Here is a 19,493-nt window from a genome sequence, read left to right on the forward strand (position 1 = left end):
AAATAAGCATACAGCTCATCTATCATGTATGACAATCGAAACACAGGAAAGTCTCAGGAACTTCTAGCACAGTCTCCCAGAAAACCCACAGCCCAAATGGCTTGCAGGAATGCATCACACCCCAAAAGCAGAGATGAGGGTCTTGTGAGAATTGTGGAAGACTTCTGACACTTTTCTGGGCTCGTGCTAAGAGGTAGAAAACATGCCTGGGACAGAAGTACTAGGGCCGGTGTGGGGCAAATGAAGAACAATGAAGGGCATAAGCTAATAATTGTAAAACTCTTTGAGAAAAGTAAAGCAGCCACAGTGGTGAGGTAAGACCACCTTTGAATGAGAAATGGCTTACTATGAAACTTAATCTCTGTAAGAAAAAAAAAGATCTATAATTTCTTTGTCATTTCATGATTCTGTCTATCATTGCAGAAGCCCACTTTTGTAGACCCTTCTCCATGAAACTTGATTTGAGTCAAAGGTGCTTGTAAATAATTATTTATAATTTTAATTCAACTTGAAGCAGTCTTTGTGTAGTTACCAATATATTTATGGCTCATAAGTTAGCATAATAACTCCATGTCATGGGACATCAAGCATCCCACCTGAGAAATTTCTTTTTTAGAAGGTTATGAGCCATCTGAAAAAATATATATCTGAAATAATTAGTAAAGGAATATAAGACCAGGCAAGAACTTATGTTAAAAGAGGTAAAACATCTTATAGATTCCCTAGACCACATAAGTTCTGAAAAATAATTTCTAGATAATTTTTCCGGTTCTTTATTTAAGGAAGTGTGCATCAAAGTAGGAATAAGATTTCAAAAGGAAGAGTATTTCTTGAGACAGGTTGATTCGCATTCTGACATGTCTCACCATCTCTGTGATGCTATGTGGCTCCAATGGATGATACCATTTCCAATGCCATGCTGAATTTAGACAAAACTAGGTAGTACATAACATATACTGGATAGTCTTAAACCAGCTGGATTTCAACTGTGAGTTCTCAGATACCAGATTTTTTTCCCTAAAGGCTTCCATGCTTTTTAAAAAAATTTCATGCAGTTTATAGATATCTTTCAGCAGCTCCATCTGACATGCACTGCTTCATCTTTTATATTAACAGGGATTTTGACAAGACTCCAAGTGAATATTCCAAAAGATCTTTGGACTTTGTGGTTTTGGGTGGAATGGAAAAAACATTCCAAGTGTGAGAAACAGAGACTTTCTGGATCCTATACATGTCCCTAATGAACTAAATCCTGTTGCCATTAGATTTTTCTGAGGCCAAGCACTACTTATCTGTGCATCTCAAGGAATATGTTTTCAACAAATCAAAAGTATTCTCTAATTAATTTCAGTAAGCTAGTTACATAGAAAGAATTTTAAAAACACCCTCAGTGATAGATATTTTTGTTGGAAAGTTGAGCAGCTCAGCTCACATGGAGTTTGCTCTTTGGCTTAATGAAGAATGCTCTGGCACATCAGGGCCATGATTATGTCCCAGTGCCTGCAGGATTCCCAGCAAATTAAAACTAGACAATAGTGTGTTGGAGGCAAGGTGGAACTCTAGGGATGTGGGGCATTGGCTAAGCTGGAGAGAGACAACAACACATATGGCAGTACAATTTGAGGACCTGTGTGTGCTTTTAAATATATTTGCACAGCATTTTGTAATTATACCCTTCCTCTAGAAAATGAAACATTTCCTATGGAGTCTATTTCATGCTTTTTAGTCACTGGAATAATTAAAAATGCACTATTGAGTAAATATCCACAAATATTTCTTTAGACAGGATAGAAGAAAAAGAAGGAGAAGAAGAAGAAAAAAAAATTCTGAGTTTTATTAGTTTGTCTGACTGTTACTTTACAAAAATGATGAAATGAACAGTTTCTCCTTGTGGCAATGCATGAAATTATAATGAATGTGAGAGTATTTGTACTTACCTAATATTGCTTAATTTAAAAGTGGACGTAGATACTCAGAAAGACCTATATTTACGATAAATCTTTTAGGACCTATAGACAGTCTCTACCCTAGGTAATTAGCAATATAATAGATTTGGTGTAAAACAATGTAAATTCTGTGAAAGTAATTAAAATTTTCTTTTTTTTTAATTCTAGAAATCACCCATATCATGGTTTAAAAGAGCTTTACAATGAGAAAAGTGTAAATTTTTTTAATCCATACCCAAAATTTATTTATTCAAGCTTTTATAATCAAGAGACAAATTACGGATATAAGGTATGTGAAAGCATTTTTAATAAAACTAGAAGAATTCCTGAACTCCAGAAAATTAATATTGGTGGGAAGCTCTACAAGTTAAAAAAATATGTAAAATCATTTAAAAATTCCTCAATTCTTTATCAGAGCAGTGATAAATCCTCCATAAGTAAAGAATGTAAAAAATATTTTAATCAAATTCTATTTGTTACTAAAAACAATAGGTTTTACAAAGGAGATAAACCTTACAAATTAAAGAAATGTGAAAATGTCTTTAAGTGTTGGTCAAACCTCTTTAAACACTATAGTAATCATACTGGAGAGAAAATCTGGAAATGTAAAAAAAGTGTCAATGCTTTTAATCAAAAATCACACCTTACTGAACACCAGAAACTTCATACAGGAGAAAAGCTATACAAATGTGAAGAATGTGGCAAAGCTTTTTATCAAAGTTCACACCTTACTGGACACCAGAGACTTCATACTGGAGAAAAGCCAAACAAATATAAAGAATGTGGCAGAGCTTTTAATCGAAAATCACACCTTACTGAACACCAACGACTTCATATCGGAAAAAAGCCAGACAGATGTAAAGAATGTGGCAAAGCTTTTAATCAAAAATATTGCCTTACTCAACACCAGAAAATTCATACTGGAGAAAAGCCATACAAATGTAAAGAATGTAGCAACACTTTTAATAAAAAATCAAAACTTACTCAACACCAGAGACTTCATACTGGAGAAATGCCATACAAATGTAAAGAATGTGGCAAAGCTTTTAATAAAAAATCACACCTTACTGGACACCAGAAAATTCATACTGGAGAAAAGCCATACAAATGCAAAGAATGTGGCAAATCTTTTAATACAAAATCAAACCTTATTCGACACCAGAAAATTCATACTGGAGAAAAGCCATACAAATGTAAATCATGTGAAAAAGCTTTTAATCGAAAATCACACCTGACTGAACACCAGAGACTTCATACTGGAGAAAAGCCATACAAATGTGAAGAATGTGGCAAAGCTTTTAACCAAAAATCACAACTTACTAGACACCAGAAAATTCATCCTGGAGAAAAGCCATATAAATGTAAAGCATGTGGCAAAGCTTTTAACCAAAAATCACAACTTACTAGACACCAGAAAATTCATCCTGGAGAAAAGCCATATAAATGTAAAGCATGTGAAAAAGCTTTTAATCGAAAATCACACCTGACTGAACACCAGAGACTTCATACTGGAGAAAAGCCATACAAATGTAAATCATGTGGCAAAGCTTTTAATAAAAAATCACACCTTACTGAACATCAGAGACTTCATACTGGAGAAAAGCCATACAAATGTAAAGAATGTGGCAACACTTTTAATCAAAAATCAAAACTTACTCAACACCAGAGACTTCATACTGGAGAAATGCCATACAAATGTGAAGAATGTGGCAAAGCCTTTAATCAAAAATTACAACTTACTAGACACCAGAAAATTCATACTGGAGAAAAGCCATATAAATGTAAAGCATGTGAAAAAGCTTTTAATCGAAAATCACACCTGACTGAACACCAGAGACTTCATACTGGAGAAAAGCCATACAAATGTAAAGAATGTGGCAAAGCTTTTAAGAAAAAATCACACCTTACTGAACACCAGAGACTTCATACTGGAGAAAAGCCATACAAATGTAAAGAATGTGGCAACACTTTTAATCAAAAATCAAAACTTACTCAACACCAGAGACTTCATACTGGAGAAATGCCATACAAATGTGAAGAATGTGGCAAAGCTTTTAATCAAAAATCACAACTTACTAGACACCAGAAAAATTCATCCTGGAGAAAAGCCATATAAATGTAAAGCATGTTAAAAAAGCTTTTTATCGAAAATCATACCTGACAGAACACCAGAGACTTCATACTGGAGAAAAGCCATACAAATGTAAAGAATGTGGCAAAGCTTTTAAGAAAAAATCACACCTTATTGAACATCAGAGACTTCATACTGGAGAAAAGCCATACAAATGTAAAGAATGTGGCAACACTTTTAATCAAAAATCAAAACTTACTCAACACCAGAGTCTTCATACTGGAGAAATGCCATACAAATGCAATGAATGTGGCAAAGCTTTTAATACAAAATCATCCCTTACTCAACACCAGAGACTTCATACAGGAGAAAAGCCATAAAAATGTAAAGAATGTGGCAACACTTTTAATCAAATATCAAAACTTACTCAACACCAGAGACTTCATACTGGAGAAATGCCATACAAATGTGAAGAATGTGGCAAAGCCTTTAATCAAAAATCACAACTTACTAGACACCAGAAAATTCATACTGGAGAAAAGCCATATAAATGTAAAGCATGTGAAAAAACTTTTAATCGAAAATCACACCTGACTGAACACCAGAGACTTTATACTCGAGAAAAGCCATAGACTTAAAAGTCATTTCCTGTAATATCAAACCTCATTGATCACCAGAAACTTCATACTGGGAAGAACAATTACAATTGCCCAGAAATAGCTCTGTAGCATTGACTCCATAAAATTGCAACCCTTGCCCAAATGGCCATTACTCATTAGCCCATGGAAGTGGGCAGGAAGCATGATTGGATGCTTCACCTTCTTTCCTTCTGTGGACCTCTCCAGGTTCAATTGTCCTTTCCTCAGTTTCTCTGTATTGATTGAAATCAAATCATTTTTTTTTCAAAAGCTATATCTGTACTTACAGGCCTATTTGTACCAAACCAACACATTAATAAAATTATCTTATGCCTGAAGTCAATGGTCACATCAATTTATTCCCCATAATCTCAGCTGGACAGCATGGTCCTATGTCGATGTCTTATTTTATTTATTTAATTTTGTTTTGGTTGTATACCGAGGATTGAATTCAGGGGCATTCAACCCCTAAGCCACATCCCAGCCCTATTTTGTATTTATTTAGAGACACAATTTCACTGAGTTTCTTAGGGTCTCACTTTTACTACTAAGATTGGGTTTAAACTTGTGATTATCCTGCTTCAGGCTCATTCACTGCTTGGATACAAGGCATGCATCCCTGCACCCAGAAATCAATGTCTTTTGCTTTGTAGTTAGTTAAAAAATTTTACTCAGGATTTTATGTCCATAAAAAGATGGTTTTGTCACACTTCAGGCATCAGATTCTGGCTTTTGAAATGTCCTGCATGAAACATCTTAGCTTTCTACATCAAATGCAGAGATCACAAATTTGAAACCAGGTGGCTGAGAAACAAAGATATTGAACAGTAAAATGCAACATATGTTGTGGTTAAATCCACACATGTAGTGGGTATGAATGCTCACACTAAATAGACATCAAGAGGCCTGTCCATGACCCCTGAGGATCCTGAGCCTCCAGAGAGTCTGCAAAAATGAGAAAGAAGCACACTACATTTTCCCACCTCTAGACATACTATAGCTTTTACTAGACAGACCAGGGAAAGCACTGTGTGTCTTTGTAGCAAAGTGTGGCTCTGCTTGCATATATATGACATCTGTTTTAGAGAACACTGAGACAGTACCTGATAAAACATAGTTGCCCTTTTTTCTCTTAATAGAAAACCACAGCCCTGCAAATTTTTTAAATCAATAATTTTGTTACAGTTGAAAAATAATAATAATGGTTAAAAATGGTGTCAATGAAAAGAATTTGAACTAGTGAGTCCATCCTTCCAGTAATACTTACAAGGATACAGCTCTGTCACTCAGAAAAAAGTCTGTCCCAAGCCACACAGTGAAAGCTCAGAAAGTTACATCTTTTCCTGGACCCATCCTTGGCTCTTCAAATTGCTTCTTCCAAGTAAATGATGTTTTTAACAGTTAATAAAGTATGAGAAAATCTCTTCCACTGAAGTACTTCAGGTCCTCTCAGGATTCTGGAAGGCTGGGCACACTTTTCATCCAAGCAGCAGGGGAGTTCAAGGAAGGAGAATCACAGTTTCAAAACCAGCCTCAGCAATTTCACATGAATCTAAGCAACTTAGGAAGATCCTAACCCTAAATAAAAAGATTTTGGGATGTGGCTTAGAGGTAGAGAGCACTTTGGTTTGATCCCAAGTACAAAAAAAAAATAAAAAAGACAAAGATGCTCAGGTCTTGTGGTCATCAGACTCAGTTTTTGCTGTACATAAGTCTGAACAATTGCATTATTTAAAAACTTTTTTAAAAAAAAATGTACTAACTATAGTTACTTAGTGATCACCATAGTACTATAAAGCAGAGATACCTCCACTAACTTTTACTGTCAAAGAAATACCTCCATGATAATCCCAAATATTAATATGGTACCTCTGTTGATGGAGCGATTCATCTGTTCAATTACTCTCTCACAACAGGTGTGCACTAAATCCCTGAAAGTTTCAGTAATTTAGACTCAAAAATCATGCCTTACTCAATACCAGAGAATTCATACTGGAAAAAAACCCATACAAATGTAAAGAAGGTGGGAAAGCTTTTAAGAAAATATTATGCCTTACTCAACACCAGAAAACTCAAACTGGGAAGAAACCATTCAAATATCAATGATGTGGCAAAGCTTAGAAACTTATGAAGCTAAATAAAGCAGACTCCAAGAAGGCACAAAGACACCCATGCAAACTCCACTGCAGGTGTGAACTTAGTTTTTGTGCCTCACTGCTAAGTAGTTCTCAGCCATGGCAATGGTTACACCAAGTGGATATTGGGCATTCTAGAGGCATTTTTTATTTTCAAGTAGGGAATAGGATTACTAAACATCATCATGATGGGCAAGCCCCTTACCAAAAACAAGCTTTGGTCTCTAAGTATTACCATGCTGAGGCTCAGGGTATATCATACATGCTGAAAAAAGAACTGATATTTCTCTAATTTATTTTTTCTCCCAGTGCTTTAAGCACAATGATTGTCTCCCAGTAGTGAGAAAGGGAAGAAAGAAACAAAGGAAGGAGCAGAAGGAAACACACAGCATATTATAAGAAGAAACATAAAGCCTGCAGGCAGGAGAATTATTAATTTGGGCCTGATTGTGTTGCTACTAACTCTGTCAAAGAGTTCTACCAACCTTCTAAAACTTACCAGTCTTGCGTCAGTTGTCAGTATCAAGCCAGATGCCCCTACTTGAACAACAGGCAAGATTCTCCTTAGCAGAAACCCCATTCAATAAGCAGTCTTTCCACGTCTTCTTTTCCAAGAATGAATAGTGAGTCATTGAGGACTTCACCTGCATTCTTGTGTTCATTAGAGACATTTGTCTGTAGTTTTCTTTCTTTGAGGTATCTTTGTCTGGTTTCAGAATCAGGGTGATGTTAGCCTCATACAATGAATTTGAAAGCGCTCCCTCTTTTTCTATTTCCTGAAATAATTTGAAAAGTATTGGTATTAATTCTTCTTTAAAGGCTTTGTAAAACTCCACTGTATACCATCCAGTCCTGGGCTTTTCTTGGTTTGCAGTCTTTTGATTGCTTCTTCTATTTCATCCATTGACATTGGTCAGTTCAAATTGTGTGTATCCTCCTGACTCAGTCTGGGCAAATCATATTACTTAAAAAATTTATCAATGTCTTCACTATCTTATATTTTATTGGAATATAGGTTTTCAAAATAATTCCTAATTATCTTCTGTATTTCTGTAGTATCTGTTGTGATATTGGCTCTTTCATCCTGTATGTTAGTAATTTGAGTTCTCTCTCTTCTCTTCATTAGCATGGCTAAGGGTCTGTCGATCTTATTTATTTTTTCGAAGAACCAACTTTTAGTTTTGTCATTTTTTTCAATAGTTTATTTTGTTTCAATTTCATTAATTTCTGCTCTGATCTTAATTATTTCTTGCTTTCTGATATTTGCTTTTGTTTTGCTCTTCCTTTTCTAGGGCTTTGAGATGAAGTATGAGGTCATTTATTTTTTGGTTTTTTCTTTTTGTGAGAAATGACCTCCAGGCAATAAATTTCCCTCTTAAAACTGCTTTCATTGTGTCCCATAGATTCTGATATGTTGTGTCTGTATTTTCATTTATCTCTAAGAATTTTTTGATTTCCTCCTTTATGTCTTCTGTAACCCTTTGATCATTCAGTAACATATTGTTCATTTTCCATGAGATGTATGATTTTTCCTTCTTTCTTTTATCGTTGATTTCCAGTTTCATTCCATTATGATTAGATAAAATGCATTGTATCAGCTTAACCCCTTTATATTTACTGAGGGTTGCCCTGTGGCATAATATATGGTCTATTTTTTAGAAGGATCCATGTGCTACTGAGCAAAACATGTATCCACTTGATGATGGTTGATATATTCTATATATGTCAGTTAAGTCTAGGTTATTGATTGTTTTATTGAGTTCTATAGTTTCTTTATTCAACTTTTGTTTGGAAGATCTGTCCAATCGTAAGAGAGGTGTGTTGAAGTAACCCATAATTATTGTGTTGTGGTCTATTTGATTCTTGAACTTGAGGAGAGTTTGTTTTATGAATGTCGCAGCACCATTATTTGGTGCATAAATAATGATAATTGTTCTGTCTTGTTGGTGAATGGTTCCTTTTAACAGTATATAATGTCCTTCTTTATTCTTTTTGATTAACTTAGTCTTGAAGTCGATTTTATTTGATATGAGGATGGCCACCCCTGCTTGTTTACAAGGAGCGTGTTTGTGGTATATTTTTTTCCCAATCTTTTACCTTCAGCCTGTGTATCTCTTTTCCAATCAGATGTGTCTCCTGGAGGCAGCATATTATTGGATTTGTGTCTTTAATCCATGTGACCAGCCTATGTCACTTTATTGGAGAGTTTAAGCCATTAACGTTTAGAGTTTCTATTGATATATGGTTTGTACTTCCAGCCATGTTTGATTATTTATCTTTTTTTTTAATTTAATTTGCTTCTCCATGATTATCTTTCTCCCCACCCTCTGTCTTTATTGAGGTATTTCCCACTGTTGGTTTTGGTTGTTGTTTTTCAATTCTTCCTCATGTAGTGTTTTGTTCAAGATGCTTTGCAATGCTGGTTTTCTGGCTGAAATTTCTTTTAACTTTTTTTATCATGAAAGATTTTTATTTTCTTGTCATACCTAAAGCTCAGATCTACATATTGTGGGGTCGGGCTCCAAATTTTTTAATAGAACACCCATAGCACAAGAGTCAATAACAAGAATCAACAAACGGGACTTACTTAAACTAAAAAGTTTTCTCTCAGCAAGAGAAACAATAAGAGAGGTAGATAGGGAGCCTACATCCTGGGAACAAATTTTTACTCCTCACACTTCAGATAGAGCCCTAATATCCAGAGTATACAAAGAACTCAAAAAATTAAACAATAAGATAACAAATAACTCAATCAACAAATGGGTCAAGGACCTGAACAGACACTTCTCAGAGGAGGACATACAATCAGTCAACAAGTACATGAAAAAATGCTCACCATCTCTAGCAGTCAGAAAAATGCAAATCAAAACCACCCTAAGATACCATCTCACTCCAGTAAGATTGGCAGGCATTATAAAGTCAAACAACAACAAGTGTTGGTGAGGATGTGGGGAAAAGGGTACTCTTGTACATTGTTGGTGGGACTATAAATTGGTGCGGCCAATTTTGAAAGCAGTATGGAGATTCCTGAAAAAGCTGGGAATGGAACCACCATTTGACCCAGCTATTGCCCTACTCTGACTATTTCCTGAAGACCTTAAAGAGTTTACTACAGGGATACTGCCACATTGATGTTCATAGCAGCACAATTCACAATAGCTATACTGTGGAACCAACCCAGCTGCCCTTCAATAGATGAATGGATAAAAAGTGTGGCATTTATACACAATGGAGTATTACACAGCACTAAAAAATGACAAAGTCATGGAATGTGAAGGGAAATGGATGGCATTAGAGCAGACAATGCTAAGTGAAGCTAGCCAATTTCTAAAAAACAAATGCCAAATGTCTTCTTTGATATAATGAGAGCAACTAAGAACAGAGCAGGGAGGAAGAGCAGGAGGAAAAAATTAACATTAAACAGAGACATGAGATGGGAGGGAAAGGGAGAAAAAAGGGAAATTTCAAGGAAATGAAAGGAGACCCTCATTGTTATACAAAATTACATATAAGAGGTTGTGAGGGGAATGGGAAAAAACAAGGAGAGAAATGAATTACAGTAGATGGGGTAGAGAGAGAAGATGGGAGGCAAGGGGAGGGGGGATAGTAGAGGATAGGAAAGGTAGAAGAATACAGCAGTTACTAATATGGCATTATGCAAAAATGTGGATGTGTAACTGAAGTGATTCTGCAATCTGTATATGGGGTAAAAAGGGGAGTTCATAACCCACTTGAATCTAATGTATGAAATATGATATGTCAAGAGCTTTGTAATGTTTTGAACAACCAATTAAAAAATTGTTTTTAGTTTGAGGTGGATGTATTTTTTTTTAATTTTATTTTATGTGGTGCTGGGGATCAAATCTAGTGCCTCATGCATGCTATGAGAACACTCTTCCACTGAGTCCAGCCCCCTTTAGTTTTTAAACACGAGATTAGGTATCACTTTAATCTCTGGAAGAGAATTAAAGGTTAAAATGTTTACAGGGAATGACTCTTAGCTCTGGGTGTTGTGGTTGAAGGTCTTAATAAGGTTATTGCAACAGTATTCTGTGAACATCTCAGCAGTAGAGATCCATGCACCCAGGCCCTTGCATCTCAGGGTCGCTCCACCAGGGCTGAAACTATACAATTTTGGATTCATGTCATTAAGGTATAAGTTAGTGAGGTCAGAATAACTTTTTTTTGTAAAGTGGAGAAAAAAAAATTGTTCTTGGAAGAGAGACCAAATCAGGGCATAGATTGTAAGCCCCAACCAGGCAACTGAATAGATCATAAAAATTAAGATTTGTGAGCCACTGTGAGTCTCATATAATAAAGCTGAGCTGCAACCTGAGAACCCACATTTCTATCCAGTACTCTGATAAAACTGATGTTTGTCTGGGGCCCAATCTTTGTGATGTAGGATCAACAACAGTATGAGTTAGGCAAAACTACTTCTTGCCAAATGATAGGGGACAGATGTTAGTGGTGAGAGCATGAGGTTCAGAGAATAATTCTATAAAGTGGGGGTCACTGTGCTCACCCCCCCCCCATGCTTTTCTTTTCATGAAGAAATTAACCTGCTACCCTGCCTGCCTTAAGTGGACAGGGTATATCACATTTATCAGTAAACTGTCTGTTATCTGCAGGAGAAAGACAGGTATAAAATAAATGTCCATAATAGGAAGCCATGTTACCTTTAAGAAGGAAACTTTTCTGATTCTTTCCACATACCAGCTTCTGAAACTCAGAGAGATAAAAATATTTTTTCTAGCTCTAAAATCTACAAGAATTTATAGTTAAGAATCCAATTCGAATCACTTGCATTGGCCAAGGTGACTTAACGTTATCTTAGCAGTGGGGACTTGACAGTGAGATGCCATCCAGCAGTCAGTTCAAAGTTAAGTAGTAGGCCTGTGTGGGACTCTTTGGAAACTTCTCTGGGATACCCAACAAAATTGGATTGCATGAAAGGCACACTGTCTCTCTCCCCTCTCAGAGGACCCATGATCTACTATGACAGTGTTCCCTTTCCTTGTTTATCTATTTAATAAACGCATGCCTGTTATTCTGAGTGAAATGTCTGAAATCTTTCTGACTTAGTTACAAGAATTAGAGTTTGAAAGGGGGCCTTCTTACTCTCTCAGTTTATTTGAAGTCACGAACCTTGTATAATTAAACATTTACAAAGTTCTCATGATATACATTAAGCTTGCTCCAGCTACATTTTCAAGATTTACAAAGTTGTAGTCTCCAGCTCTTTCTTTTACCATTTTTAAATGGTGTGACTGTCTTTTTCCTCACACTCTAGTGGTTAGGACCACCAGGAGATAAGGTTGAGCCCAGTTCCTGTGCAACAAAGACCTTTGTTTCCCACTTCTGCATCCAAATTACCAATGAGGTTAGAATGGTCATCATTCACAGTATGTGAGGCCAGATATGAGATGTTTTCACAAGATACATGTGCATTTTCATTACTTTCAAATAAAGATTTGCACGTGAGGTGTTTTATGCTAGAAACTCACCAAAACAAATGGTAAGCCTGTGCACTGGGGAACCAGAAGAATTTCATCAGAGGATCAGTTCCATCCTGTATCTCCAGCATAAAGGGCTCTGGTAAATGCTTGGCTCAATAAACCACTCTTAGTTTAGAAATAAGCAATAGTCTGATCTCCACCCACAAATTCTTCTCAGCCTATTCAAACCACTAGTACATGTAGCCAATCAGAAGTTATCCCTGCTCAAGGGACACTCAAGAAACTGGAATCCATAACATGGCTCTACCTGTTCTACTCACTCAAGAAATGTATCTCAGTTGATATGGTTTTAATATGCATTGCAGAACTAGTAAAAAAAATAATGTACCTGAAACTAGAAACAAATTATTGGTTATGAATGTATGTATGTATATATATATACAGTAAAATAAAAAAACAACACTTTCAGAGTTAGTTTATTCACTGAGCAACATCCCCAACCCTATTTTGTATTTTATTTAGAGACAGAGTTGCTTAATACCTTGTTATTGCTGAGGCTGGCCTTGAACTCAGGATGCTCCTTCCTCAGCCTCCAGAGCCACTCGGATTACAGGCATGTGCTACTGCACCTGGCCACAAATTTGTTTTCTTTTACACGTAAAATATCTGTGGGTAGTTCTGACTGAGGCACAGCTGACATCAGGAATCTGTGTCTTTTCATCTCTCACTTCCCATTTTATTTTCTGGCCCTGTAGTCATAGTTGGCAATAAGCTTTCCATGCTCACTTTCTATTTTTATTTGTGGCCCTCTGGATGAGTATGTTCAGTCCAGCTCAAACCCACTTTGCAGGTTAAGAGCATCTTGTTCAGGGGGCTTCATGCTATGACTTCCTGGTATGAGTAACCTGTCTGACTCACCCCACATGGAGTGGACAGCAGAATGGGGATTCCCAGAAAAAAAACACAAGCAACTTCTGGAAGAAGAGAAAAGAGTCACTGGTGATAAATAACAAATCAGACTCCCTTATGATCTCCAGGAAAGCCATTGTCTATACTGTAAAGCTGAGAATCTATTTTAGTTCATGACACTGTTTAAGCACTCAGGGCTCAGAACATCTCTATTTTATAGATGAGGAGACTAGAGCTCACAGGGAGTTTAAACTTTCTGTCAAATGCCACTGGCCTTGAAAGTTGTAGACCTGAATATGAAGACAAATCCAGACTGTTTTGAATCAGTGTTGAAATCCCTGCTCAAGGCTGTACTCTCCATCAAGTACAAGATGATTATCATTGACATAGAGGAGGAAGAGGGGAGGCAGGAAAGATAAAGATCCCCTGATAGAACTTCACATAGACCCTGTACTGGTAAGTTTGTTCTTGAGTTTGGGAGGTTTTCTGCCTACTAATATCTTGTAGTGGTTGATAAACATATATATTTCCACATCACCTTTCCAATTTTGGCATTCATATTGTTTTTTTGTTCACTTATTTTTCTTAAGTCAACTTGTCTGGTATACTTACAGAAATGTCCTCAAAACCTTAAGTGTTTGTGGCAGTTTTAAATCAAAATGAGTAATGCTTGCCTCAAATAAAAATTACATTAAAATTCCATGAAAGAATTAAATAAAAGGCTAGCCATCTGTTCACCTTTTAATATCATCCCACAACTGAGGTAGGGTCTTCTGAATCAATTTGAATAATTAGAGCTACCAGGTCACACCAGAACACAAATGACCACTATGCTTCTCCTCCACATGCAGTTTTCCATTCCTGTATTATCCTCTGCACTCTTAAGAGCAAGTCTAAGGAAGGACCAGGTCCTCTAAACCAAGATTCCAGGTTACCCTACTCCAAATGTGGCCAAGTCTCCACACATTTCCTCAGGCACTAGATCCTGACCACTGCACTCCCTAGTTTCTCAACACATAGTTTATAGGTTAATAATTTTATTCAGGGGCCTTGGTTTCTTCCAGCATTATTTTCTGTGAATACTATCATGTTGTAACTCCCATTTTACCTTTAGTGTGATTATTGCTTAAGTGCCCTTGGAAGATGTCAACAGGATTGCATTGTGTATCCAGGAAGCCAGGCCGTGCTAGGCCTTGCACATCTTTTTCCACTTTTTTTCTGCCTATCTGTTGCACAAATGTCTGTCTTAGACGAATTTTCAGGAGAAGACAGAGAGGCTACCTACCTCAGAATAAAGAAGAGCCTTTGAGAGTAAGAACAAATACCAGTCAATGTGAAGAGAAAAAAAGTCAGTCCTCAGGGACCTGGTCTAACAATCTTGCACAAACCACTAGGACAGAGCTGTATTTGATCAATATCCCCTGATTCCTTGCACAAGGATTTCTTTTATTCAACTGACATTATTTCTATCATGAATGACATTGATCTCCTTTCTCTGAGAACAGAGTGTGCAAACTTCTCATTTTAAAATTGACTAGTCTCTGTGGAACAGCCATGTAGTCATAATGACTTTCTCTCACTTAGGAGATGAACCATGTGACCTCCTAGAAGCTAATGATCCTATAGAAATAGAAATTAAAAAAAAAACTTGGAAAAACAAAAGGATATAGAGAGCCCCACCACACCTTGCCCTCATCCTGAAGACTCCAAGACATTTTATCCTGTGTATGGAGAAGGCTTCATGTGATTGCATAAACCAGAAGGCTGCACATAAAGTACATTTCCTCTGTCTCAGAAAGCAATATGAAGTCATTGTAGCTTGAACTCTTTTCTCTCACAGTTGGCCACTCAGCTCCCTTCTGCTCAGCCATGTTTCACAACTGGGTTTCAGTCTGGCTACTCTCTCAGTGCTGGTAAGGGTCATCCTTAGGAGGTCAATACATCCCATCTGCTCAAAATCAGTACAACTAAACCAGAAAGAAAGATGAGTATGGGTAAGAGACACAAAGAGTCTAAGGAATAGAGGTCCAAACAATTTAAGGACAGATATTATCCCAAAAGCCTAGACTTCCAAGAAAGTCTGGTCTTGTTAAAAAGGGAAGGGAGAGGAAAGAAATAATTCCATAACCAAGAATATTTTCTCTACACTCACTTCTTGTTTTATTATTTGGCATAAGATGTTTATTATGATTATTTTTAGAATGGCTAAAAACTATAAGAAACCCAATCACCCAAATAGTAATATGGCTGGGTATCTATGGTGCAACTATTCTACAAGCTCTTATGCAGACCTAAGAATGATGGTTTAAAAGTATGGATGATTTATTTCAGATAATGTTCATATGTAAAAACAAATAGTTAATTGTGTGTGTGATGAGATTACTACTGTGCTAGTTGACGCTGCATTTCTTGAGCAAATTATTTCAACCCATATACAACTATAGTGGTCCTAGTGAACTTCGTGCTAGTGCATACAAATATAGAAATACATGACTGAAGTATAATCCCTGTTTCCACTCAGTGCCTCAGAGTGACCTGGGATACCCAACTCTGGCCTGCATGCCCTGTACAGCTGTCCCTTAGAATTTATGCTAGGAAGCTCATCCAGGTACCAAACCTGTCCTGCTTCATAGGAGGTGCCACACAAAGAAGCATGACACTGTATTTTGCAGAGTGCATGTGGTATTGAGGAATTTTTTTTTTAATTTAAGGCTTGGAATGGACATTCCTATGAGAATGTTTGTGTCAGTGTTGCTTGGGGGTTGAGCCCTGACCCTTAACTCAGGGGGTTTACAATTCAAAATGACTATTCACAGGTCTTGCTCATTCTCCAGTATTGTAAGAGAACTCAAGGTCACTAGTACCTGTCAAGTACAATGACCACAGTTCTCCATGTCTGTTTCTCTGTCTCTTCTTGCTGCCCATTTTTTTCAACAGGATCCCACAGGAAGTTTCTTCATCAGCACTATGTAAAGCCATATTTGGCATGTTTCTTGTTAACACTGGGATGAAACTAGAGCTTCCTTGTTGGGGCTACTACCTCTACTGGTCAGAAAATACAAGGGGAGTGTGGGTCATGTCTGCCATTACCAAGAGTCTGTGCCAGCATTAATCTCAGCTCTTGGACCAGTGTGCCCAAAAGGGGTGTCTGCATTAATTAAACCTTGAAAATTCAAGAGGATAGTTACCTCAAGTTGTAACTTCCAGAGATACATGGCACACCATAGCTGGGAGCATCTTGGGAACATTGCTACCAATCTCAGGTTGGCTTAGCTAAGCAACTGGTCTTTGGAGAAATGGCCCATCCCTCTCCTATACATCTGAGGACCAGGCCTGGTTTGGATTCACTTACACTTAATTGAGGAAGATATATTTCTTTGTCCCCAATATGTTTAAACTCTTTCTTGCTCCCTACTTTTTTCCCTCTTCTCACCCTATATTCATTTTTTTCATAATCATGGTCATGACAACAGTGTAAAAGTCATCCATGGACTCATGGTCATGTGTATTAAGCTTCAGAGTCATTCCTTCAAGTGAAATCTTGTTCACACTTCATAAATAAAGCAAAACTGGTTCCCAAAATGCCATAGATGCTGCTACCAAGAAACAAAAGTCAAAAACACTGAGAAGGCAGCACCTCTAGCATTTAGAGAAATGCAAATTAAAACTACACTGAGCTACCATCTCATTCCAATTATAATGCCAATTATCAGGAATATAAGTAAAAGCAGATTTTGGTGAGGATATGGAAAACAAAAGGAAACACTCAAACATTGTGGTGAGACTGCAAATTTGTGTAAACTCTCTGGAATGCATTGTGGAGATTCAAAAAAACAAATATCTAGTATTTAACCCCCCGACTTTGAGCCAAATATCACATTTATATATATATATATATATATATATATATATATATATATATATATATATATATATATATATATGACTTGGTATCAGCATAATACAGTGTTACAAAGTCACATCAATATTTATAGCAAAACAATTAACAAGAGTTGAGCTATGGGACAAAGCTAGATGCTCATCAACTAATAAATGGATAGAAACATTGTTGTATATATAAACAATAAAATATCACTCACCCATAAAGAAGAATGACTCTATTACATATCCCAGTAATTAAATGGATATGGAGACTCATTGTGAGCAAAAGAAGAAAAAAAAAACATAGGTGGAATGTTTTTGCTGATAATTGGAGGCTAAACCACAATAAATGAGAGAGGAAAATGGGAGAAGTTCAGTAAATTATCCAAAGAAACCTTCAAGAAAGATAGAACAGATAGAAATAGGAAAGACATTAAAATGAATAATTAAAATAATTATGAAGTATTTTTTTAACTGGACAAGATATCATTATTTATTTTTATGGTGCTGAGGATTGAACCAGATCTTTACTGTGAGGCAAGCACTTTACCAATGTACTATATTCCCAGGTCGAAAAAATTATGAATTATAAATGAGAGTTTCTATGCTTGTATAATTTTATCAAAATGGATTCTGTGCCATGTAAACTTATGAATAACAACTAAAATAAATTTAAAACTAGGAAATAGGAACATGAAACAAAATTGATAGAATAAAAGTCTGATGATTAAATGTCTTTAGGTTCATTTCAGAATTTTCTGAATCTCTCCCTATGTGGAGTCTGCCAAAGGTATTCAGGACTGAAAGAAAGGTAGAAGTTCAGGATGCTGCAAAGAGAAGAAGAAGGGACTGCACCCCTGCTGCATTGATATACAGGTGAAGGCATCCAAATGAGAAGATAATCTCAAGGTCCCCCATGTTTAACTAGGGCAGAGAGGAGCAAGGTGCTTGATTATATGTTTATTTAATGGCACATACATGGAGATATATATAGAATTATAAAAATCTGAAATTAGTTTTCCTGGATTTACAAATGAAAGCCAAATGTTTTTTCCTTGAAAAAAGAGATCCTTGACCCTCTTTTAACACTAAGTCTCGTCTGTATTATATGACTTTTTGCACCCCTGATGTTTGGGGAGAAAGATACAGATCTCTTTTTTGAATCTTATCAAAACAAGCAGGCAGAGGTGAGAAGTAAGTAATGCTGTTTTTTTTTTTTCTTTGTAAAGTACAGAGTGTCCAGATGCAATTAAGGATGCACCCCTTGGCAGGGCTTTTTTGACTGTTGTAAGAAGGCAGGTGAGCACCCAGGTCCCAGAATCAAGGTGAGTGGTGGGAGGCAGAAAGATTGCCCAGGTTTGCCTTGTTCTGTGGAAAGCTGCCATCATGTGGCCACCATAGGTATTTCTTTCAAAAAATGTCTCACCAGTGACCAAGGGAGCCCAGGGACAGCTGGATTTTACACGTCTGTGCTTTCCGATGTCTCTTCTTCGCTAATCTTCTTATTCTGCCTCCAGAATAAACCACTTAGAGAAAAACCAGGCTCTAATTCTGACATCCACATCCAAGTCTACTACACGGCACCTGTAAAGGCTGCTGGAAGCACTCACCAATGTGGGCAAAAGGCAATGTGTTTATTTGGCACTGAATATTTCTTTTCTGTTTCTACTGTTTTTGTTTTAGCTACCTGCCCCTGGTAGCCCATGTATCAGTCAATTCTACTGGCCTTCCAGTAATTTTACAAGATGTACTGACAACTTTCCAACAAAATGAAAGGCCATATTCATTTACATATGTTTAAATATATAAAAGATGAAACGTCAGCACTCCAAAGAATGCTTTGTGATAGTCTTATTATAGGAAGTGGCCCAGGTAATGAAGCTTTCAAATCAACCTCAATTTTTTAGCATTAGAACCAAATAGAACTTAGAACTCTGGTAACCAGGCACACACATTCCATAGAGGGTGCATTATTTATCTCATGTAAAGGGAGATGAACAAGATAAAGAGATGTTTTCATGATGTATTCAAACCTTTCAGGGTTCTAGGCAGAAATATGTCCAAACCACATTTGCACGTTGGCTCAGCCGTCACAGCAGGACCTATGACTATTTATCAGAAGGCATTTATGGGTAAAAGAGAGAAGTTCAGAGAAGACCAATCCAGATAAGTCCTCATCTGGGATCACAGCTGGTAAGTTTTTTGACATTCCCCTTGTGTGTGGGGGGGGAGTAATTGAGGGAAGAATTAGGTTATATCAGGACATGGGTGATAAGGTGGATATATAAATATTGGGTCCTAGTTTTTTTTTTTTTTTTACTGAAATTACTATTCAAAGACCTTATTCTGTAATCCAATGTGTGGAGGTCTATGCATATATTCATCTATTTATAATCTGTCTAAAAAATTTTTCGGTAGGAATGTCATCTTTGGAAACAGCCAGTATTAATTAT

At 36.7% G+C, this 19,493-nt stretch overlaps 2 protein-coding genes across 2 annotated transcripts in view; both read left to right on the forward strand.

Annotated features, from left to right (window-relative positions):
• Positions 1–19,233, forward strand: part of LOC144371214 (uncharacterized) — a 61,750-nt gene extending 42,517 nt beyond the window's left edge. Inside the window, exons 4-6 of the mRNA XM_078033638.1 lie at positions 17,782–17,916; positions 18,270–18,365; positions 19,081–19,233. Coding sequence (XP_077889764.1) covers positions 17,782–17,916; positions 18,270–18,365; positions 19,081–19,210 — 361 coding nt within the window. The 3' untranslated portion in view covers positions 19,211–19,233. The remainder of the gene's footprint in view (positions 1–17,781; positions 17,917–18,269; positions 18,366–19,080) is intronic.
• LOC144371394 (uncharacterized) lies at positions 241–10,603 on the forward strand. The gene is given in 3 exon segments (XM_078033726.1): positions 241–314; positions 2,115–4,036; positions 4,123–10,603. Coding segments are annotated over 3 exon segments (2,523 nt in total). The 3' UTR covers positions 4,650–10,603.
• Positions 19,234–19,493: the final 260 nt, after the last annotated feature.

The sequence above is a fragment of the Ictidomys tridecemlineatus genome, chromosome 16 (genome assembly GCF_052094955.1).
Source record: "Ictidomys tridecemlineatus isolate mIctTri1 chromosome 16, mIctTri1.hap1, whole genome shotgun sequence".
NCBI classification, from domain to species: Eukaryota; Metazoa; Chordata; class Mammalia; order Rodentia; family Sciuridae; genus Ictidomys; species Ictidomys tridecemlineatus.